Source organism: Neltuma alba, unplaced genomic scaffold (genome assembly GCF_004799145.2).
Source record: "Neltuma alba isolate B1F8T4 unplaced genomic scaffold, ASM479914v2 tig00006987_pilon, whole genome shotgun sequence".
In the NCBI taxonomy this organism is placed as follows: Eukaryota; Viridiplantae; Streptophyta; class Magnoliopsida; order Fabales; family Fabaceae; genus Neltuma; species Neltuma alba.
In genome coordinates this window covers 123539-147602 of record NW_021634644.1, presented here as the reverse complement: position 1 = coordinate 147602, position 24064 = coordinate 123539, and the positions used below count along the sequence as shown (strand labels likewise).

General features: G+C 36.7%; 2 protein-coding genes across 2 annotated transcripts; one reads left to right on the top strand and one right to left on the bottom strand.

Moving 5' to 3' along the window:
* The first annotated feature begins 8905 nt into the window (after positions 1-8905).
* On the top strand, positions 8906-18692 carry LOC114751589 (pre-mRNA-processing protein 40A-like). The gene is given in 29 exon segments (XM_028940249.1): positions 8906-8953; positions 9374-9439; positions 9530-9844; positions 9945-10130; positions 10867-10934; positions 11118-11187; positions 11897-11949; positions 12098-12155; positions 12248-12615; positions 12704-12770; positions 13093-13191; positions 13280-13348; positions 13425-13502; positions 13674-13760; positions 13843-13877; positions 13995-14100; positions 15269-15349; positions 15479-15571; positions 15638-15691; positions 15765-15881; positions 15961-16059; positions 16564-16611; positions 16683-16775; positions 17205-17312; positions 17382-17446; positions 17538-17640; positions 17886-17930; positions 17932-18192; positions 18286-18692. Coding segments are annotated over 29 exon segments (3063 nt in total). The 5' UTR covers positions 8906-8920; the 3' UTR covers positions 18424-18692.
* A 1062-nt stretch (positions 18693-19754) lies between these two features.
* Positions 19755-21375, bottom strand: LOC114751602 (uncharacterized). The gene is made up of 3 exons (XM_028940262.1): positions 20580-21375; positions 20392-20489; positions 19755-20280 (listed from the first exon to the last, which is right to left on the bottom strand). The coding sequence occupies exons 1-3, from the start codon at positions 21191-21193 to the stop codon at positions 19772-19774; spliced, it is 1221 nt and encodes a 406-aa protein (XP_028796095.1). The 5' UTR covers positions 21194-21375; the 3' UTR covers positions 19755-19771.
* Between the last annotated feature and the right edge of the window lie 2689 nt (positions 21376-24064).

The following is a 24064-nucleotide window of genomic DNA, read 5'->3' as shown; positions in this document are numbered from 1 at the left end:
TTGGTAATTTTTTGGTTTGTTTAATCAATAGTTTATTCACCCCTCTGCTTTTTTACTTTCGTGTTTCCATTGGATTTCAAGAGCTCTTCTCTTGAAGGGAGGGCATGCTTCTTCAATAATCAATATTCATTGGCGTACTCCTTTTGATATAATATGATTTTTCACTGACACACTTGCCAACTGTTTAAACCGATCTCTCCCCCCCTCCCCCTCCCCCTCCCCGCAGCGTGTTACACACTCATTTTAATCATTGTGAACTAACCTCTTCTATTTCTTTTGAAGAACCCACAATTATTCACCTAACCTCCATCGCATACTCTTCATAAAACCACCCTGTTGAGTGTATATGATGGTCCCAAGGACGACCCCACTAAATCTTTGCTTCAAAAACCATTTGAATTGATTCGGAGGGTGGACCATGGGGGACAAGTGTAAGGCGGTGATGCAGAGTGAAGGAGAGAATAGGATGTGGAGGCAGCCTGGCAGCAACAGGTTATGATTTCCTGCGAGTTTGCTTTGACAATTATTTAAGTAATAATCTCGGTACCAGCAGGCAGGAGACAGCAGGCTTTTTGGTATATTGTAGTCACTAGGAAGAGAGAGCTTGAGTCTGAGCAACATGAGGAAGGAATAATGGAATCTAATCATCATTTTTACCTTATTCCCGTACGGTTTCCAGCTGTAGCTCCGCTATTTATTCCTCCAACCCAGTTTAACCAAATTATCACATGCTTATCTGCACGAAACTGATAATAACCTTTCAATAAATCCCGTTACTTATAACGTCAGTATCAAATTGAATGAATGCTACTCAGTATTCATTTACATATCTCCTTTCCTTTGGGCATCCTTGCTGGGGCATCCTCCTTACAGGCAAAAAAAAAAAAATAATAAAGGAGAAGAAGAAGGAAAAGAAGCCAAAATTAGCGGCTTAATTTCTCTCTGGTCATGATCACCCGAAGCACTAAATTTTGGGTCACATAAGTGGGTTAAAAAGATTGAATGACAGTATCTTCAAATTATTTCAGGGTGCTGAGCAGTGGATGACGGGTTGTGATTTGAGATGAGCTATATGGGAAATAGAATAGGGCATATGATGATTAACATTAAAAATGGTACGCCTACCTAACTTGTGACTGATATTCACGTTTCCCACTTCTTACTGGTCATTGTTGTACTGTGCTAGAATCAGAACGCAACTAGCTCCACTTGAAAGGAACGTTGTGTTCAGTCTCTCTTAGACCTTCTCGAATGCCATTTTCGAATATATATTCACCTTACTGGAGTTTAACTAGTTGCATTCTTTGAATATTAAACAAAATCAATGGATTCAGGGGATTAGTTAAGCTTAAGTTGCCCCTTTTGTGACCATACATATATATTCAGTAAACTGCAGACGCAGTCGCATGCAATTCAATAATACTATAATTGGCTGTCGAAAACGAAATATCTGCAAAATTTCTGACATGGAGGAGATATGAAAATGAACAACTAATGAGCCTATGGAAGGTGTGGAAATAAAATAATATCAACAATTAGAACCGGGGGGAAAAAAAAACAACTACAGCTATCAAGTTCAGATGAGTCGATGTAAATGGATGAATATTATAACTTGAATCTGAGGGGTGATAAGGAATCCCAAATTCTTGAGGTTTTGTCGCTTCAGGTAGATTAGATTAATTAGGAGCCATTGACCCACCTTAATCGGGGAGCCATGTAAGGCAAGCAGATGGGGGCAAGATCCATATATATTATTATATTTTTACAATGATAAATAAATAATACATCCATCCATTCATCTCTGAAATTACGTGAAGCTAATCCATTAATTAAAGACAATCAAAAGAGGGAAGCCAATGTCATGCGGGAAGCTGAAAACTCAAAAAGGTCCACATTCCAAGATATATGTGGTCCTGCTTTCATTAGCAATGATGAGCTTATGGCTAAAACAATCTTTTTAAGATTTGGTTCGTGCCTCATTATATTACTCTCCCTCTTCTACTCATTTAATATATAATCAATTGGGCCTCTTTGCTTTACATAGTTATCTGTAGCACCCCACTCATCTTTACGGTCATCATAAACAATCCCTTTTCCTCCCCTTCCTTTTTCTTTATTTAAGTTGCCAGCCAACTCAACTTCTCCAAGTTCAACATCCCTAGTCACCCACAAAAGCGTAAGTCTAAAGATATAATTTCCCGTACAATGCAAACTATAAACACTTGTTTGATAAAAAAGGATATTGATTCAATCAAAGTTTTAGGTGCAGTTTTTTCAAATGGTAAAGAGGATAAAAAAGCAAGCAATGCTATTCATAATTCATGGATATATGACCATCTGTATAAAATTATATCATCAGATGTGTAGATTATTATATTTATCATTGATTGGCTGCTGTATTAGAATCTGAATGGAGATATGGTAATGCGCTGCAATTACAGCTCACCAACTTTACAGTGAGGTTACTTCCACATAAGGTTTGTTTAATCCTTAACCGATACAGTGAATCATGTAAAGAAGATGGAAGCATACACGCGCAGACTGCGCCAGAAGGGTAAGGGAGAAGACAAGCGATCATCTTCGATCATCATCAAGTTGCTCATTAATTAAAGAAATCCGAAAGAACTGCTCTTTCTTCCAGAGAAGCTCAAAACCTCCTCTCTTTTATTATTAGTCTCTCTCGGATATTCGCCGCCTCATCAAACCCATGACAACAATCATTTGAACATATTAATTAAAACGGAAGCCTGCGCGCAGTAGAATCATATAAATATATATATTTTACGTACATATTAGAGATTTAATTAAATATGAGAGGCGCAGAAACAAAAGTGACAACGACCCAGCTGGCCACTGTATTATATGGAGTAGTGGTTGGCTTCATTAATGGTGATCAAACGCAGAGTACATACTTATTTTAAACGAGAATACTAATCAAGATCTTCCCTAGATACATGTTAGACGGGTGCCATTTTTTGACCACACCAGTTGTTTTCTCTAAATTTTAAGATGTTCACGTGTTGTTATTGATCATGTGCAGGCTAATTTGTGGAGAGACCTTTACGCTCATTTTCCTGAGGTCCAAATTCGTAAACAGCAGGAATGTCACTGGGTGGGACTTGCCAATTAATATACATATGCTAAAGTAGCAAATGTCCCAAAAACAAAAAAGATATCAAGTAGTGTGACACGAAACCTCAACCTCTTTTTTTTTTTTTTTTTGGGCCAACAAGGAAACCTCAACCTCTTGCGTGCTGAGGTTATACGACTAATTTTGTAAAGCACTGGTAAGTGGTGACTATAGTATAACTAGTGTTAACAGTGGAATAGGAGCCCACTGACAGAACATTACCCATATATGATGTTGCTTTTGGTCCTAATATAAGAGTTAGTTAACTAATTTAAGTAGATTAAAGAAATAAATTAAGTTAGTTATTTGTAATAAATAGGTACTATTTTTTCTAAAATATCCTTACTAATCAAGTGTCTTGTCTAGAACTACTTTTATTAAAAGAACTATTTTAGAAAAAAATTATATAAATATAAGAGACAAAATAGATTGAGATTTTATACTTAAAACTAAAATAAAAATTAAATAAAGTCTTATATTAAGAACTGGAGGTATTATATTACAAACAAGTGTGTGTGTCACTATAATTTTACAAAATAATGCGTGCATAAAGGGCTTCCTCATAACAGGGGATAAACGCGTTAGCTCATAGAAGCCCAGGCCTCGTGAGGCCGGGACGCACAAACTGTAAAGCCCAATTGAACGTACAGCTAACAACAGGACTAAGTGAAGGTTCCAATTTTTTTTTTTTTCCCCGAACATAAGTATCCTTCCATTACACCTGTTCAAGGCGTGAGTTCTCCTTTGGAACTTTGATTGGCTATGTTATGAGCTGTTAGCCCAGTATGGCTCAGGAAAATGAACTCGGTCGACTGTTGACCCGTATTTAATACGTTAGGGGAACCATGCATTTTAATTTCGCTTTTGCTGTGACCTTTTGAGGTCGCAACATCTCCGTATTATCTTCCCCTTCATCACCACAGCGATTGAAATGGATGCAAAATTTTCTATCCGTTTGTTTGGATGGCAGGGGAAAATGAGAAGAAAAAACCACGTAGAGGAAGAGAGAAAACTACTCTTTTCCTGCAGAAGATAATAAATATAGAAGAGAAAACAAGTGGTACGTATAGCTGCTTTTTCCTTCCTCGCAATTTTTTCCCCCCCAATAGCACCCCAACCATCATATTGGTGGCGAACTATCTGAATACCAGTGACGAAGTACATTGACCCAAAGAATTGTCATGTACTCTCTGGTTTGATTGACTGAAAACAAGTGTCTGGACCATGACAAAATTCTGGAGTACGTCAGGCTTGGCTGTGTTTCGAAGCAACATTGGGCTCATCGGAAATCAAAATGCAGTTTAAAAAGACGAGGTCAGATGTCAATATCATCGCCTCATATATATATAAACAAGATTCATTCACCGATCGATATCAAGCTAAAAACTAACTCCGAACAAATTTGTACTCTGAATTAATGTTGACGAAAAAAACTATAGATTTCTGCCAGCAACTGGCGGACCGATTTTCTCTGTCCGAATCGAAATGACAGAAACTGATTATTTGGCCCCCTTGATTTGTATCTTTACTAGCTGCCCCTCGACAACGATGGCATAACTTCACAAATTTTACAACCTGCAACAGTATTTGAAGAAAATACCAAAGTAAAATGTAACATACCTATCACAACGTTTCTTCACAAAACAAACTTCTTCCCGTAAGAAATAATCAACTACAGCCACAAGACAAGATCATCAACATCAATCATTGGATGCGAAAACTCCTCTTTAACCAATATCGTGGAAACTATTTTAAACAATGCCAATATTCAGCCTTTTTCAACCACGAGAGAATTAAAGTACATCGTTTGATGTAAAGATCATTGTTATATATGTACATACATATATATATGTATCCCTATTTACCATTCATTTCTTCGTTATTAATCTTCCTGTAATTGTTCAACTGCGTACGGATCAAACTAAACTTTTTTAACAACCTACATACCTATTTATCTACTTATATGAGGAAGGACAAGGAGGCAAGTCCAATCAATATTTTTAGTCTAACAGATGGAAGCTGGCTAGCGCTAGCTGTAAATCGAGCAAGAGTTCCAGTTTCTACGCTTCCTCAATTTCATATATTTTCGTCTCACGTCTCACTAGGATGTTATGTTTCCATGGATTAACATACAAGCCAAGTCAATAATCTACCAGATTGTGGGATTATTCAACGGTTAAAATCGTGAAGCTCGTGACATATATAGCTACCATCCTTAAGAAGCACGAACCCATAATCATCAATTAGTTAGAATTGTATCAGTTGAAGCAGAGTGAGCAACTGATGATGCACCCCACCACATTGATGATGCTGAGGAAGAAGTACAGCATCAGAAGTTATGGCTGTAACGAGGTATACTGCTCTCCGGTTAATGTGCCCTTCTCATGGGAGTACAAGCCTGGTCTCTCCAAGGTTGCTGCTCGCCAACGGTCCAAGAAAGACGCAGCTAGGCACATTACTCAATCTATGCTATCGCCTCCTCCATGCTCATTAATACGAGGAGTGGATGACAAGCAGGAGGCTCCACCGCTGATTTTCTGTGCCGTTCAGGTGAAAGAGAATCATCAGAAGGAAGATGACCCTTTCCTTAAAGCTTACAGGAATTGCACTCAAAGCCCCTTAAAGCTACCATCGACCACGTCCGCAACTTCTGGTAAAAGAAGCTTCCATTGGTCCAACATAACCAAGTATATACATGTTCTTCCTTGTTGCTCTGGCCATGCCTGTTACAGGACTTCAAATTAGCAGAATGGTTTGATTAGTGTAATTAATCTTGAAGCTGTAGTGTGATGTGAGTGCACTCGTGATATATATGTTTGTAACTTACATGTGCTTCTAATTAGCTTCCATTACGTGTCAGTTCAACTGCCAGGTTAGGTCTGTGATGCTAATATTTCATTTCGTGCCGCTATATATGCAGTCTACTTCCTTCCACTGCATATGCGTGCCTTGAATTTATCATGCCTCGTCAAATTGGTACAACACTAATGTCTGTGTCTCCAGCAGGGAGTCCAGGAAAAGCGACCCCCTCTCTCAGTGAAAATCACAACTAAAATATTCAGCGTTTCTCTGACATGGTCTTTTTAATTTCTTGAGGATGGAGAACCATATTCATTTGCACACGCGCGAGAACCATAATAAGTTGAGAACCAAATAATCCTTCCATCTTTGGATTATTTTCCTTTATCCTTGAGTAATTACTACCTCTCTTGTTCTTAATATAAGACCCTGTTTGATTTTTATTTTGGTCTAAATATAAGATCCCGGTTCACTTTGTCTCTCATATTTATATTTTTTTTTCAAAGTAGTCACTCTAACAATGATAATTCTAGTCAATACGCTTGATTAGCAAGGATATTTTAAGAAAGATAATATCTATTTAGGACAAATAACTAACTCAACTTACTTTCTTAATCTTCTCAAATTAGTCAACTGGCTCTTATAATTAGAACTGGAGATAGTATATTGTATATAGTTATGATGACTCGAAAAATTTGTGAGATTTTAACAACCTAATCCAATCAGCATAGCTTGTCATCGCAAGAGAGTATTTAGAGGTTGAAATGCATCTTCCATGAATCGCATATATAATAGTTAATTGGAAGACAGGTTAAAGAGATGTAAACTTGAGACGTTGTAACATAATATCTTCAACCCTGATTATAAGACCTCGTTTTACAAATGGAGATGGTATGTTTAAGTCATAACCTCGGTAAAAGAAAGATAAATCATTAAAAAATTACTAAGCCCGCCAGATAGTCTTTGTGATCGAAGTAGCCCTGTGAGACGGGGAGGAATTTAGTTGGTGTTGACTTTGCTACGTTCTTGCCTCGTGGTATCGCAAGCTTCCTCTCCTAGTCTTCTTCTTCTTTCCTAATCTTTCGGGCTTTCCTTTTTTTTTTTTTGTGATATTCCTTTTTCTTCCTTTAATCACTGCTTTATTTCAACCCTCAATATGAATGCTTTTATTTGTTCGTATTACTTTTGTGAATGAGAAAGTGTGTTATTAATCATTACATATTGCATTCAAGTCTATTATATCTTCTCATTATCCGCTCTCTTTCTAGAATCAGTTTCCATTGTAAGGGGTGTTTGGATATAATCAAACATGGTTTGGAGAATAGCTTCTAGAGAATAGATTCTGGGAGAATAAATTTTTTGAAGAATAGATTTTGTGAAAAAGTGATTCTGAGAAGTGAGAGTGTTTGGATAATTGTTACCAGAAGTACTTTTTACATGTACAAATTACTAAAAAAGGCATAAGTTAATATGATACTTACAGAAAAATATATTTTATGATATATTTTAATTTAAAGGAATAAAATTGTTAATAATATATTTTTTATTAACATAATTAATAATACATAAGATAATATAATTAATAAATAATTAATATGTATATATATTTATAAGATATAAGATTAAATATATTTATAAAAAAAAACAACAAGATACATATCCTATAGGCTCTCATACTCTCCTCTTTTTTTTTCCAAAAGCAAAAATTTTTTACTTTTCCCTAAAACCATGGTTTTGGTTTTTATAAAGGTGTTTGAGAGATTTTTTCCCAAACCATGGTTTGAGTCCCCAAACCAAGGTTTGGATTGGAACCCAAACACCCCCGCAGTGATAAGCACAAACCTCAATCATTCAAATTTAACATGGCGGCAGAGATTTAATATTTAATATTTTTGTTTTTAAAAAATATTTTTTAATAGTTACATAATTCAAAATAAATACAATCTATTAATTGTAAGTTTTTTTAAAAAAAAATACTCTTCCGGTCGTAGGTATAAGACATATTTATCATATGTATCAATTTTTTTCAAATTACCCCTATGAATACTCCCTCAACCATAATTAAGTATAAAAGGGAAGGAAGATATTAAGAAAAATGATTGTGATATTTTAAAAAAAAACATGTCATATTTTTTATAATTAGTTAACTTATCTAATTTTTTTAAACTAATTAAATTAATTAAATAAATTTTATATTAAAGATTGAAGAAGTAGGTTTTTGGATTGTGAAAAAAAATACTGATCAATTGATAAGCGAGCATGCATGACCGTGGCATCAGCGTAAATATTAGTACAACACATGGACGCCATTCCCAAATAAATGCTTTTTAATTTGAGTCATCCGTTCACGTCTCTGTGCTCTGACCCTGCGAGTCGGTCTTCACTGTTTTCGTTCGCTTTCGTGGCCGGAGTCTGGACGCTTCAAACCCTCTTAAAACCCTAACACAGGTGAGTTCGCCAAGGTCACGAATATATTATCTTCCTGGCTCTTGATCCAGTCTTCTTTTCTATCCTAGTATTTAATTTAACTTATTCATACTGGAATTGGCGTCTTTTCATTGCATCAATGTTAAGCTTCTCTTATATCTATAACATTGAGACGATGTGGATTGTGGTCCCGGAAGTTTCCTGGCTAAGGTCAAGGTCCTCAAAGAAGTAGAAGATGGAGAAATTTTTTAGCTTTGTTCGATCTATCAGTCCTCAACCTATATTTGCCATTAGTCATTGTGGGAGTCTATTTGCTTTAATTTAACATTTCGTTCCATATTCGTGGGCCGTAGGTAATTTAATTTGGATGGCGCCATTAGAACTCGTGCTGGTCAGTCACATGCGTAATCAAGGCCCCTAAAATAAATAAATCATAAAACGTATCTAAAGGAATTGTATAGTGAGCAAGATTTGTATAAAGTGGTGAAGGGGGAAAATATATTTATTTAAATTTACACGTTAATTTACGCTGCTGTTGGCACTTTGCAGGGTAATCTATGTTAAATGGCGAATAATTCTCAGCCCCCCAGTATGCAGGTAACATCGGGCTCCCTGACCTTTGCTATATTTACTGGTAGTGTTGAATTTTATGAGTTTTGTCCATGCACAATGGCGTAATAAATCCATGGTGATGAGTCTTACTGTTCAGTTCATGTTGATTTTCTTGTCACTGTATAATATAACCATCAATTTCTTTTATTAATTCTAACATCTACGTTACAATTAATGATGACATTGGGATATGCACTCAAATTTTGCGTTCAAATTTCTTCTCCAATATTTGCCTTTTATGCTATTTTAAATGCTAATTATCCAAGATGTTTCTCTGTTTTCCTCTATTACTTACTACAATTTATAAATGCACATGATGGTTCTCTCGATATATTTCCTCTTTGTGCCTTCCTCCCTGCATCTATCCCTTTCTTTCTTATATCTATCAATCTATCTTTGGATTAGCCTCTGCCACCTACAGCAGTTGGATCCTTTGGTCCTCAAAGTTTTGGTTCATCCTTATCTATGCAAGTAATTTCTTCTTCTGTACATTTTAACCACTCCTGTTAGTTCTTCTCCTGTAAGAATTTTTTGCAATCACTCTTACAACTCCTTCTGCAGTTTCGGCCGGTGATGCCAGCCCAGCAAGGGCAACAATTTGCACCGACAGCTTCACAACAATTTGGATCTGTCGGACAAGGTATTTCTTCTTCAAATGTTGGGATGCCTCTTGTTCAAAGCCAGCACTTGCAGTATTCTCAACCTATGCAACAATTGAATCTTAGACCAATTCAGCCTACTCATCCTGCACCATATATTCAGACAAGCAGGCCGCCGACATCTGCTCTACTACAATCGCAGCAAACTGTTTCCCATTTAGGCAATCATATGCCTGGGTTGGCTGTTTCTGGAGCACCTCCACATTCTTCATATGCTGTATGGTTGCCATATAATTCTCTTATTTTTGTTTTTTTGTCTGAATTTTTTAGTTTATTTATACATTCCTAACTCATTTGACATTGTTTTTCACTTTCAGTTCACGCCATCTTATGGCCAGCAACAAGATAATTCTAATTCAGTGGCTCCATACCAGGCTCCTCATCAGGTGAATGCGCCTACTGGAGGACAACCTTGGATGTTCTCTGCATCTCAGAGCACTACAACAGTACCACCAGTGCAGCAGACTGGATTACATTCATCTGGTACTACATCAGTGGATACTGTAAGTTTCCCTTTTTGGTGGCTTTCAATAGTGTTTTTTTTTTTTTAAATGCACACTGCTCCTTTATAAACCTCACTTTGTTAATATAGTGTTCTGTTTTAGTGTTTTTAAGTGCTTGGTCTGTCCCATCTTCTATGCGGCTTTTGAATATTTGTCACTTGAATGATAACTGCATTAATATATTTTAATGATATGGCTTTAGCACTGATGTGTTTGTGTCAGAATTACATGATTTTATGCTTGTAAATAGTTTTTAGCTTTCTGGTGTAACTTTAGAAAAATCATGAAGAATTTCTTATTCTCTTTACTTATTTTGAGTTCTGTGATGGTTAATCTAATGACTAATTTGATCGATATTTGAGATCTCTGAATCATCTGGATACGGTTGACTCAGATAGGTGCAAATTTATTGGTCTAGAGCGTTTGAAGAAATTATAATCAACTGTTGTAGATGAACTTTAAGAATGTTGATGGTATAATACACACACACACACACACACATATTGGCACTCTTGTTGTCACACCATGTGAGGCAGGTACTGTGAGCTTGAGCTAGTTGAATCTCAACAACACATAGAGGTGTTTTAGATGATAGGATATACATGGAATTCAACTAATTACATTTCTTGTCTGCCTGTGAAATACTTTTCTCTTGATTTTTAGTATAATACTTCTGTGACTCATATAACATTTGAGTGTGATTTTTTTTTTTTTTTTTTGTGCTGCCAAATTTTAGGCAACAAATGGCCCTAGCCAGAATTCATCATCTGATTGGCAAGAGCATACTTCAGCTGACGGGAGAAGGTATTAGTTAATATAATCTTTTGAATTTTACTACCTTTTCGTTATTTAAATCTTGCTATCGTCCAATATCATTACCTTCTATTATCTATTCTTGATCACTAGGATTTGTTAACTAACTGGTGCTTTTGTATTTCATGTCATTGCAAGCAATCATAAATATTTTTGTTCTTTCAATATTTCCAGATATTACTACAACAAGAGGACAAGACAGTCTAGTTGGGAGAAACCTTTGGAACTTATGTCGCCTATTGAGGTGGGATTCGGTGCTTTGTCACTGTTGCTGATATTTGATACTGTTTAGAAAAAGCGAAATGTTCCGCATGTGGTCTAATTGTTTTGTGGTCTATCAATCTAATTTCTAGTATGGATGTTGACAAATTCTTCAATGCTTTGAATGAACAAATGAATTTTACGTGAATTCTCCTTTTATATGCATGTGCTTCCACTGATTTGTAGATATCATGGCAAGTCAGGAGAAATTTTAACAACTGCTCTATATGGTCACTGTGAAGGTTTGCACTTTCTCGAGGCAGGCAATAGTTTGCTATTTACACTCCATTTTTCTTTATTAAATGTGAAATTGGTGTTTGGTAGTACATTCATCTCGTTTTTCTTCCTTCATTTCACTATATATATATATATTTTCCGTGTTATGATTTCTATTTAGATTCAGTGAATTATTGATTTTCTTGTAAATAGATATGCTAAGATTATGGTTCGTGGCATTATTCATTGTTCGTTATGATTGCTGGTATTGGCAATATTATCGTTTGATAGTAAATAACTCTACATTTTTCTTCCTAATTTTGTTCGGCCAACTTGTTCCTTTTTCTCTTGCAGCATTGTGCTTACGTTTGGTTTCTATTTCTGTTATAGTGAACTTATAATACTTTATTTTTGTCTGATCCTTTTTTCTTTAACTGTGTAATCTTTCCTACCTCAATATCTGCTTGATGTGACAGAGGGCAGATGCTTCAACTGTTTGGAAAGAGTTTACTTCTCCCGAGGGAAGAAAGTGCGTTTCACCTCATTTCTTTTATAATTCTATCTTCTATATTTATCTGAGACATTCTTGTTCTTCAACTTTTAGCTGTGCCTTTCCTGTGGCATCTGTTTGTAATCGCTGACCTTATGGCTCATATTTTTGGCTTGACTTCTTGTAGATACTACTACAACAAGGTCACACAGCAGTCTACTTGGACCATACCAGAAGAATTAAAGGTTTGTGATTAACTGATTATCCTTGTTATTGATGTCTAGACTTAAAGCAGGCTGCATCGTATCTGACTATGAAATGCAAAATTTCCTGCCAGTTGGCTCGTGAACAGGCCCAAAAAGCCAGTAACTCAGGAGTGAAGTCAGAAACAAATAACACATCCAATGCTGCTGATGGCTCCATGGCCGCAACTGCAGCACCCACAACTACTAATGCTGCTGGCTCCAATACTTCTTTGACACCATCCGGGATTGTTACTAGCCCAGTTCCTGTCACTCCAGTGGGTGCTACAACTGATCCTCCCCATTTGGCTGCAATCCCTCCTACAATTTCTTCTAGTGCCAGTGGGGTTGAACCAAGTATGGTGGCAGATTTGAATGCTGCACCTACAGCAGTTGCAAGAAGATCAGGAATAGCTGCGAGTCCGCATGATTCTAATGCTTTGCCCACGTACCAACATCCTCTGTGATTTTTTCCCCCCTGATATTCTAGTCTTTCTATGATCACATTATTGCTTCATAGCTGATTTATACATTGAATTTTAACTGAACAGTAATGAAAACCAAGCATTTCAGGATGCAGTCACTTCCACAAATGGGGCTTCTCTTCAGGATATGGAGGTATTATTCATTTTACATTGTTCTGAAATGTCGGGTTGTTAATTATTGAAAAAGCTTGATCAGTCTGGAGACACCCTTCATGCATAGTAAACCTTTGGCATAGACGTTCATAAATAACTTGCTGCTTTGTAGTTATGGATTTAGATAACATTCTCCCACAACCTCCCCCCGCCCACAAAAAAAAAAAAAAAAAACCTAAATTCCACAACACATGCACTGATAAGAGGACACAAGCCAATGATCTTGAGAAAATATGAGTAGCTTGACAGATTATTACTAAATTAGATTTGCCAGGCATCTTAACATCTTGCAACTCTCACAGGAAGCCAAAAAAGGAATGGCTGTAGCTGGAAAAATCAATGTTAATCCACCTGAAGAGAAAGCAAATGATGAAGAACCCTTGGTATATGCAAATAAGTTGGTAAGAATTCAATATCTTATAGATAGATTGAATTTTTAATCAAATTTGGGAAACATAGCATCCTTATTTTGTCTTATTTCCTCTTTAGGAAGCAAAAAATGCATTCAAAGCTCTTCTAGAATCTGCAAATGTTCAATCTGATTGGACATGGGAACAGGTAGGTTGGTGCGCACCCCCCCCCGGGCCAGTCTTTTGTGCTGTAAATGCTGATCATTTTTTGAATTTTGATCCAGACAATGAGAGAGATCATCAATGACAAACGATATAATGCTCTAAAAACACTAGGTGAGCGTAAGCAAGCTTTTAATGAGGTGAGAAACAAGCCCTCCATTGCAGATTGTGTTCATTAACTTGTATGATTTTCAGTTTGTATCTAGTTGATTGGTTTTGTGCTGCAATACAGCAGCAAGTCAATTTCAATTTTGTGCATTAATGGCTTTATCTGGCTTTCTGATTTTGAATCGATTTGATCTTTCATTCAGTACTTGGGCCAAAGGAAGAAGCTAGAGGCTGAAGAGAGGCGTATGAGGCAGAAAAAGGCTCGAGAAGAATTTTCAAAGATGCTGGAAGTATGTTGAACGGTTCTTATTGCATAACAAATACATTATTACTTTGTGCTTCTATTATTTGATTCTGTATATCTTTTTTCAGGAGTGCAAGGAGCTTACATCATCTACTAGATGGAGGCATGTCTTCGTTTAATTTGGAGCTTAATTTTAGTTGATTAATTTGCTCTTCTGTCTAAGCTTCTCCATGTAACTGCAAGATGCATCTTGTTCTTATTAGTGATTTTCTGTGATCAGTAAAGCTGCAACTATGTTTGAGAACGATGAAAGATTCAAGGCTGTTGAACGACCTAGAGACCGGGAAGATCTATATGAAAGCTACATGGTGGAACTTGAGAGGAAGGCAAGAATATCCCTTTCTGCTATTATATTAATTTTTGTGGATAATTTCATGCTTGTTTGGATCTTGTATTCAAGGAGGTTGGATAAACAAACTTTTTAGTAGTCCATTTATTTTGAAAGAATCTTGCCACCTGTTGGTAATTGTTGGTGATGGGATTATACTTACCATATGTTAGGGTAGAAACCAAATGAGAAGGGCAGGAGATGATGTGTGAGATAAGGTAAATCTTTACTGGAACATGAGCAAGAATATTAAACTTTCATACTGATGAAGCCTATAGGATCTCCGGGTATAAGTTGTGAATTCAATGATCCCTGCTTGTACTAGACTCCTACTGATATTTAGACTAGAAAGTAAGGGATAACTACGGCTGCAAAACAAATACATAACTGAACTTCACCAACTACATAACTGATTTAAGGGGTAAAGTGCATCCTATATGCCGTTTGTTAGTGTGGAAGTTACTGATGATGATGAGTTATTGGGTGAACTGCTCTCTTTGCCTTCTGTGTCGACCATGTCAGCCCCTCTAGCACATTTGTTCTTCCTACTATGGGTCACCATCAGTGGTCATCTCTTATCACCTCAGGGGTGTCTAGATGGACAGGAGAAATCAAAGTTCCATCAGGGCCACGTTTATATTTCATGAATTGCTTATAGTGGCTGTGATTACTCTCTCAGATGGAGAAGATAGTTCTTAGTCTGGGATTTCTTGAAGTTGAACAGATGAACTTCTCCTGGCAGAGAAGGGATGAATGTTGTTTTTGATTGAAGTGGAAACTGAGGAAATTTTTAAGGGTAGTTGTCTGCTAGTCTACCACTTCCCTGGTAATCTTGATACTCTTATGCTTTATTTGAGGACTGTGGAGACTACTGATCACTGTGACTGTGAGCAGAGACAGATCTAGGCAATCTGTTCATCTTGCTACAGAGCTGGATCATTACTGGTAGTAGCTAGATTTTTAGTGGTACCAGAGCAATGGCCATTTAACATCTCTATCATTTAGCTTTTAACACTATGTAGCTTATTTTCTTCATGTAAGCTTGTTATCATGTAACTGAGCAACTGTTAATCTTCTATGTGGAATCCACAGAAGCCAGCTGGATGATCTGATTCTTCAAATCATGGCCATTCTAACTCTTATTTATCTAAATTTAATTAATTTAGGAAAAGGAACAAGCTGCCGAGGAACATAGGCGGAATATTGCAGAATTCAGGAAATTTCTAGAATCCTGTGATTTTGTGAAGGTATTTTTTGTTTTTGGTTGGGGAAGAGGAACTTGTGGAGTTAAATTTGTCAAATTGAAGTTGTTCTCATCTACTGTCACAATTAGTCTATTCTTGAACCCTTACCTTGTGGTTTATGTTTTGTTGTAGGTGTATAGTCAGTGGCGGAAGGTCCAAGATCGGTTAGAGGATGATGAAAGATGCTTGCGTCTTGAAAAGATAGATCGCTTGCTTGTTTTCCAAGTATATTTCCTTATTTTATTTTTAGACATGTTTAAAGGATCTGTATGCTCATATATGTTGTGGCAGGATTACATTCGTGATTTGGAAAAGGAAGAAGAGGAGCTGAAAAAAATACAAAAGGTAAAATCTAAGTGATGCTTATTGATGTTGTTTCTGTTGATATTCTTATATTTCTTTAATGACCATAAAATAGGATCAACTCCGGCGGTCTGAAAGGAAAAACCGTGATGCATTTCGGAAGTTATTGGAAGAACACGTTGCTTCTGGAACTCTTACTGCTAAAACACACTGGCGAGAATATTGCATAAAGGTAATGCAACTTTCATTTTTTTGTCATAAGAATGGTAATACATGATGGAATTCATATCCTTCTGTTCTCTATTTCATAGGTCAAGGATTTGCCTCAATATCAAGCTGTTGCTTCAAACACATCTGGTTCAACTCCAAAAGATTTATTTGAAGATGTTGTTGAGGATCTAGCACAAAAGGTCACAAAATTGTCATTTCAAGTTTGTTTGAAAGTTGTTGTAAACTAACAGATTTATTGTGCTCTATGCTAGTTGTTGTCTTGTTATTTGTTGCGGTAACCTTTCTTCAGCCAGAGGACCCGTCATTTTATTAAAATAATGATTTAATTACGTGCTAAATGTTTATTTTGAGAGTTTACACCAGATGATAGCAAACGAAGTAAATTCTGTTCGTTTATCTTTTTGAGTTGAATTTTGGCTTAGCCTTGGAATGACTTAAAACCAGGTTTGAAAAAGTAAGATCAGTTTATATTCTGCAATCTTGATTGAATGTTTCTTATGTGATATTGAGTAATGAATTACTAAATTTGAAGTTTATCATACAATTAACGTGCAGTTCTTTTTCTTGATGACTTGACCGACTGAATCTAGTTTGTGAAATTTTAACATGCTTTATTTTGCAAGGGTGACAGTACCACTAGTGATAGTCTATTTCTATTTCTAATATATATGTTTTGTTGACAGTATCATGAAGATAAGACACGGGTTAAAGATGCAGTGAAGTCAGGCAAGGTAGATATTTCGGGACTCTTTCTTGTGTTTTACCAGTAATTTGTGTTTGATGTCATGCCCCTTTCAAACAGATTGCCGTAGATACGACAACCGTATTTGAGGACTTTAAGGCTGCTGTCTTGGAAGAGGTTGATCCTCCATCAATGTCTGACATTAATCTGAAGGTAATTTTCGTTAAACTCTTTTGATTTCTGTTTTGCATCTGACTTGTGGACTACTTAATTGTGGGAGTAGTTTACTCAAATTGAGCTCAGTGTAAGCATGCTACCTTGATTTCCTGCTTAAACTTGCGGGAGGGCAGTACTGAAGATATGTTCTTCAGTTTTGAGGTCTCTAACGAGCTTTTTTAGCTGTAAAAAATGGAGAACAGACATAAAATTGGAGTGGTTTGTTATCAACCTTGAGGCATTGATTTCAGATTTATATTTCTCGTATCAAAGATGATGAATTAATTAAATATGGTGAAATACAAATTACAGACCCCTGCGTGCACAGATGTGTGTGGGGGTGTTGATGTAATGTCACGTGATACAAGCTATGTGCCTATGAATACATGTTTTGATTGGAATCTGATTCTTTATTTCCATATGAAGCTTATATATGAAGAGTTATTGGAGAGAGCTAAGGAAAAGGAGGAGAAGGAAGCTAAGAAGCGTCAACGCCTTGCTGATGAATTTACTAAGCTGTTATATACATTCAAGGTAAGGCAAAAGTTTTTCTGTGAGCCCATTTGATAAAGAGATCGCTATTGAGCCTCATATCTTTTGTAGGATATTACTGCTTCTTCCAAATGGGAGGATTGCAAGCCACTCTTCGAGGAGGCGCAAGAGTACAGGTAACTTATCTATTTCAAGTACTTGGTGCATACTTACTGTGTGAACTGTCACGAGGGGAGAACTTTCTTTTATGTAAACTGCCTTCCATAGGTCAATTGGTGATGAGAGCTCCGGTAGAGAGATTTTTGAGGAATACATTGCATACTTGAAGGAAAAGGCCAAAGAGAAGGAACGCAAGCGTGAAGAGGAAAAGGTGCGTAAATATTCTATATCTGTCTATGCATTTGGTTTCATGTTATCCACTTGTTTGCTTCTTGTTAAAACTAATTTTATTGAAGACTGCTTTTGGGCTATCGCATTGATGATCATAATTATTGGTACAAAAATTGGTGTTTCGTGGTTTAAGGTTGCGCAGGAACTGGGGCCTTCTTTACCCATGTTCTTTGCCTTGTGTCGGGGTCTGAACATATTTTTAATGAATAGCTTAACTATCTGCAGGCTAAGAAAGAGAAAGAAAGAGAAGAGAAAGAGAAACGGAAAGAGAGAGAAGGAGAAGGAGAAGAAAGATAAGGAAAGGGAACGTGAGAGCAAGGAACGACATAAGAAGGACGAAACTGATAGTGAGAATCTAGACATAAGTGACAGTCATGGTTACAAGGAGGACAAGAAAAAAGAAAAGGATAAAGAAAGGAAACATCGAAAGAGGCACCAAAGTAGCGCAGAGGATGCAGATTCTGAAAAGGCTGATAAGGAGGAGTCAAAGAAATCACGAAGACATGGCAGTGACCGTAAAAAGTCCAGGAAGGTATGTCATATATAATGATTTTTGCTGCGTTGTGTTCCTAATATATGGAGAACATGATATGAAATGGGGTGGAAATATTTACCTACTTTGCAGCATGCAAACTCACCTGAATCAGAAAATGAAACTCGGCATAAAAGACACAAGAGGGATCACCGGGATGGTTACAGGAAGACCAGTGGGCACGTGGAACTTGAAGATGGTGAGCTCGGTGAAGATGGGGAGTCCGATTAGTGCGTTGTTAATCCTTTCTTCATAGGTGAGATTAAAGAAACTGATCTGCATCTCTGAGAATGTTTAACTTCCATAATTAATATATGCTTTTTTGAAGGAAAAAAAATCTTTTCCGTGACACACTAATTGTTGGATCATCCCTTGCATCTTCAGCAATAGAAAAGGATATTTTGATCCTTGCCCATGCTCTTTTCACTGTAACTGTGTTGAGAGTGCTAGACAATTGTAAGCCAATCATCAAAGACTATCATAGATTTCTTGCTCGTTCATTTTTTTTTGGTCTCAAAATTAATTATAAATATGATTCATTTAGTTTATTGATAAAAATTAAATATTTCACGAATCTAACATAATAATATTTAATGCTTTTGAATTTTTTTTTTAAAATCTTTAGTTTTACATTAAAGATATATTTTCTTTTCATTTTATGCTTCCTCTCTATCAAAGTCAAAATCATCAAAGCTTCTCAATACGTAACTACCGAACGTAGCCTTTAAAGTTTTAATGAAACAATACGAATGAATTTAATCGTTAATCAGTTAGTTGATAATGGAAATATATTTTCAGTTACAATTATTTAAAATTTTAACAGTTACAATCTCAAGTTTAGAACTTGAAATAGTCAATACGAACAGAAAATTTAATTGCTAATTTTAAGTTTTTCAATTAATTAATTAATTATAAATTTTAGATTTTCAGTTAATTTCATTTAAAATATTTCAATGTGTTATAACAATTTGTTAGCATTAAAGAACTAGCAGTAACCAGTTTTATAGCTAAATTTGGAATTCTAATAATTTTATAAAATATTCGAGCATACTAAATGTTGTTTCTATTGTTGAGAGAAGTCATATGCATTAGATAAGTGTGTAGTGTTATCGTTAGACTCATTCCTTATTTGATATTTTGGGGGCTCTTTCCACACCTGGCTCTGCTTTTAATGGCGGCCATTTTTGCTGAAAAATGGTTCAAAATTTTTACTCAAAGATGGTATATTTTAAATACGAATAATGATTCCGCAAACCCAAAATTCTGAAGTTAGGGTTTCTTGGATTCTCTTGTCCCAAATGAAGGTCAAACACACAAGGAAGCATATAGAAGGTGAAGGACGCTTGGATACTTAACCTAATGTAAGCATTTATTGTTCGTTAATATCTTTTTTTGCCCCCTTAAAAAATTTTACTAAGACCACTGGTCACTTAGCCGAGTAGTGTGTGTACGTGTGTGGGGTGTGTGTTGCAGGTTCGAGCCTACCCTCTTGTAATTTAAAAAATTTCACTAAGACTCGGACGAACCGAGCAATTATAACCGAAAGTATGCTCATGCTTCGTACTGCCTATGGGAGTGGTTAATATTCAATAAATTCTGATACAATTTCGTTGCTGATGGATTCCAAAATGGCATCACCAATTTGTAGGATAATATCGTTCGCATGTGGCTCCAAATCACCCCATTCGTATACGGAATTCAAGTCATCCAAAGAGAACAAGCAGGTCAGGCCCCTCCCATGTCTGCTTCGTTGACCCCATCTGGTTGTTCTCTTACAAATGAACTTCCCCAGTTCCTTATTGTGACATTGTTCTCCCTTGTCCTTCTTCGCAAGTGTTTCTCTCGCACAATGAAAAAGCAGTTGCTTTGTCTTCTGCAGTACCCTTATAGATTTGAATCCTTGGGAAACACTAGGAGCGACATTATCTCTTACTTTCCTTGAACCCCGTTCTCTCTTAACTGACTGCATCAGCAATCCCCAGCTTGCAGCTGATGAAATTGACTCTTCTCTCATTTTCTTGGGCAGTGGGACACTGCAACTATGTATTTTCTTCTCTATTTTCCTGACTTCCTGATTAACTACTACCTCTGCTAAACAAATCGAGGCGACGTTGAGAGCAAAGAAAGATAAAAACCAAACCACAGAGGGAGAATAAAGAAATACAGAGTTGACGAAAGCAATCAGTTAATGAGACTTGCCATTTTGAGATGCTGAAGCTCTGCGTGAAGGAACTTTGCCGAGTGAGGCAGGGCCTATGCATCTCCAGCGGTGTTTTCCATTGTTAGTAGCCTGTTGGCTTTGCAAGAGTAATCAAATTTGAGTTTCAACTTATATTTGAATATCACAGAACCAGAAAAAATTCGCATCAAATTTGAGTAATTAGTACCTCTGCATACCAGTAGGGCATACATTTGACGCTTGGAAGTTATCTGAAGAAAACGAACTCTCGTCTTCATCAACCTCTGAGCAAGAGTAGAACAGAGTTGAGCTGCTAGAGGATGAAGACCTTTCTGTTTCCACGACAATCTCACCAATCGTAGGAGTTTCACGAACAACAAGATCTTCATTTCTGGCTGCAGGCCTCTCAGCCATAACGTTGCTGCTTTCGTTGTGCAAAGCAAGCTTCTTACACAGAGATGCAAGAACTCTGGAAAACTGAAGCTTTGCATTTATATTGAGGCAAGAATTGGCTGATCTCTGCAGGCACCAAGTTCTGGAGCAGCCTCTTTCAGAAAGGTAATTGTTGAGGATGAAAGGTTCCTGTTGCTCCTTGAGGAATTCTCGCAGTCTTCTCTGGTGTATGGAAGTTGCAGAAGCCATGGAAGGAGAGAGTAGGTTGAAGGAAGTTAATTGAGTGCGTGAAGATGTGCAGAAGCAGGAATATATTAGGGATAGACGAGGTATGTGGCAGTTAGGGAAATTTATTACCCAGACACTCTCTAGTTCATATGGATTTAAGTTAAGCTGTTGGCTGTCTCGTACATGTGTGTTCATGAACATTAGGACATTGGTCCCATGATTATAGATATGTGGTATTCTAAGACAGTGGTTGTTTCCATATGTTGTTGAGGACACGTTTCACTCTCTAATAAAGGCCCCTGTAAATTTGTCATTATTTTGAGAAAAGAACGCCACCATGTATGTCAAAATTGACAATATGTTGGTGATTGATTGGAATGTAGTTGCAGACACAATTTGACCTGATGTTGATGTTGTGGCCATTGAATAATTAATTGGTGTCTTCTTCATAAAGAGACGCCCTCCCCCCCCCCCCCATGCCTAATTCCCACCCATTTTTTGTCGTCAAATCTCATATTTTAAAATTCGAATCTCTCACCAAATCAGAAGCTTGCCTTTTTCATATATGTGTGTGTGTCTTTACAGTGACCTTATATTCCATCCCTAAACTTTTCCTATTTCCCTCTCCCAAGTCCCAATCCATCTCATTCTCTTCTAACACTAGCGTACATAACTATAATGTCATTTGAGTCTTCTCGATTTGTAGTGTAGATTTTCACATTAATAACTGTATGATTCAAACATTTTGTAATCCTGCATAATTGAGGAGGGTGGAGGATATGTAGTGTAGCGAAAAAAGAAAACAAAGATGAAAAAGGGAATTGGGAAAAGCAAAAGGGAAACATTTTTGGGGAACCACTGTGACTTGACTGAGGTAATGGGTGGGGAACATGGAGGGAAAAGAAAATGGAAAAGCAATGTGAGCACCACAAAACGTGGGTTTCGTCTTTTTAAGTATGACAAAAGGGGATTTGATCTGATGAGATTAAAATTGGGATGATGATCAAAGTAAGTCCAATTATATATACTAATTAATAGAATGCAAAAAGCAGGCAGCACAGCCCCACTATGTTGATTCTACTGTATAATGGCGGGTAGTTGTTGGATAATGTCGGCGTTTTATATAAACATGATAGGGTTTGGTATAACGTTGTTTTCATGGTGGAAATTCCTCAGCTTCCCAGCTTCATTCAAACGTGAGAGTTTCTCAGACAGGATATTTCTGGGCTTAAATTCCATTGATTTTTCCGGAAAGGTTTTCCTGAGAAAGTGGCTTCCTCCCCGATGTGAACTTAATTGTATTGTTGACGTTTGCTGTCTAGTTATTGTTTCTTGGTGAACTAGTATCAAAGGAGATTTTGACTGTTCTGATAGAAACTGATGAGAAACTGTTGTTTGATGGATGCATTTCAAAGTATGACAGTACATGTTGGTGACCCATTAACTATCCATGGTGTTTTACAGGCGCACTCCTTTAACACGTTTCATTTTTATTGTCGGGTTTTTTTTTTTTTTGTGAAGTGCAAAAACATTATGATGTTCATGATATAATTGATTAATTTATAACAGTTCATATGATTCCTCAGTTCTCGTGGTGTTCAAATTTTATATTTCCGGTGATGGTATTGGGTGCCTATCATACTTTCTCATGGGGCAGAGACAGACACTTTTTCCCCCCACGAAAACCATATAAACTTGAATATTATTCATCACTGCTGAGTTTTCTTTTATAAAACAGTAAAAAGTAAATTTTTTCTTTTTTTAATATTTTTGAGAATTATATGCATGTTATATTTTATTCGAAAACATCAGTTCATTTTGGGTGAAACAAGAGAATCAGTTGGGCCACTTAAGACGGGCATATTCATTGACAGGTTCTCATGTATGATGGATTATATAATGGCGTTTATGGGCCTTAGGCCCATTGTTATTTAGCCCTCCAAAGTCATTTCCCGTGTGCAACTCGTCCCCTAATCTCTTCCCATTTAAATAGAGACTTTCTATTTTCTCAAACCCGAAGAGAAAAAGACAATAAAAGGGTAAAGAAGAAACCGGGAGTATTGAGTCGACTGAGAAAGAAAAAGTCTTTTGTCGGAAAAACAAACGCACGATCCGAGTGAATCAATCCAGTGCTGAAAGTTGCATTATCTGCTGGAAAGAAAGGAAAAGTTAGGTCATACCATGCCCACAAAGAATACTGATACCAAACAAGATTGATCCCTCTCAAATCATTGTCGCCATTATTATTTCTCTGGAATTAAGTGATCCTTCGATTCATTGTCCACTCTTCTAATCCACCTTATTAAAGCTGGTCAAAAGAGAACACCATTTTTCTCCGAGCTTTCCTAACTACCAAATTTTCTGGTAATTAATGAGTTCTTAAGAACTTGCCTACGAGGAAAGCGGACGAAATTAAACAGGAGGCGTAAACAGGAACTAAAGTAACACTATGGTCAACACGCACAGGCAGGGGGACCAATCAATCCTACAATACACACACTGACCCTTTTCTGCTTTATTTCATTTTCTTTTCCGAACCTCCGAGAATGACCCTCTACCTAAATTCAAGTGCATTCCTTGAATCTGGATTTAAAAAGTCCCGTTCATGAATTTGTTTCGTCAGATGATGATCAGAATCGCAAGATATCGTCTTTACATTCCAATATTCATGTTTGACCATACTTTTTGGAACTTGTCGGAGCTTCCCATGAGGTTCTGTTTATGGGTGAAATCTCAAATCTCAATGCAGAGATTTCACTAAATAGGCTTTCCCGATTTGTAGGCACCAAATATTCTTGGTTCACAGCTTATGCATCGTTAAAGCCAAAACGACACGTGCAAGTGCAACTGAAGGTCATGATTAAAAACTAATTGACTTTACTCTCTCGGGGTTGTGAATAGTACTCCTACTGTTCTTAATATAAGACCTATTTAACTAATTTGATTAGATTAAGAAAATTAGGTAAGTTAGTTAATTATAAGAAATGTGACATGTTTTTTCTAAAATACCATAATCATCTTTCTTAATACCTCATATCCCTCTTCTACTTGATTATGGTTGAGGGAGTATCC

Bases quoted from the DNA above. Each gene is read 5' to 3' on its own strand.
- LOC114751602 (XM_028940262.1), bottom strand. From the start codon at position 21,193: ATGTTCATGAACACACATGTACGAGACAGCCAACAGCTTAACTTAAAT. The intron at 20,490-20,579 runs GTACTAATTACT...ACTCTTGCAAAG, and splicing joins TGCCCTACTGGTATGCAGAG to CCAACAGGCTACTAACAATG. The intron at 20,281-20,391 runs GCAAGTCTCATT...TTTGTTTAGCAG, and splicing joins AGCTTCAGCATCTCAAAATG to AGGTAGTAGTTAATCAGGAA.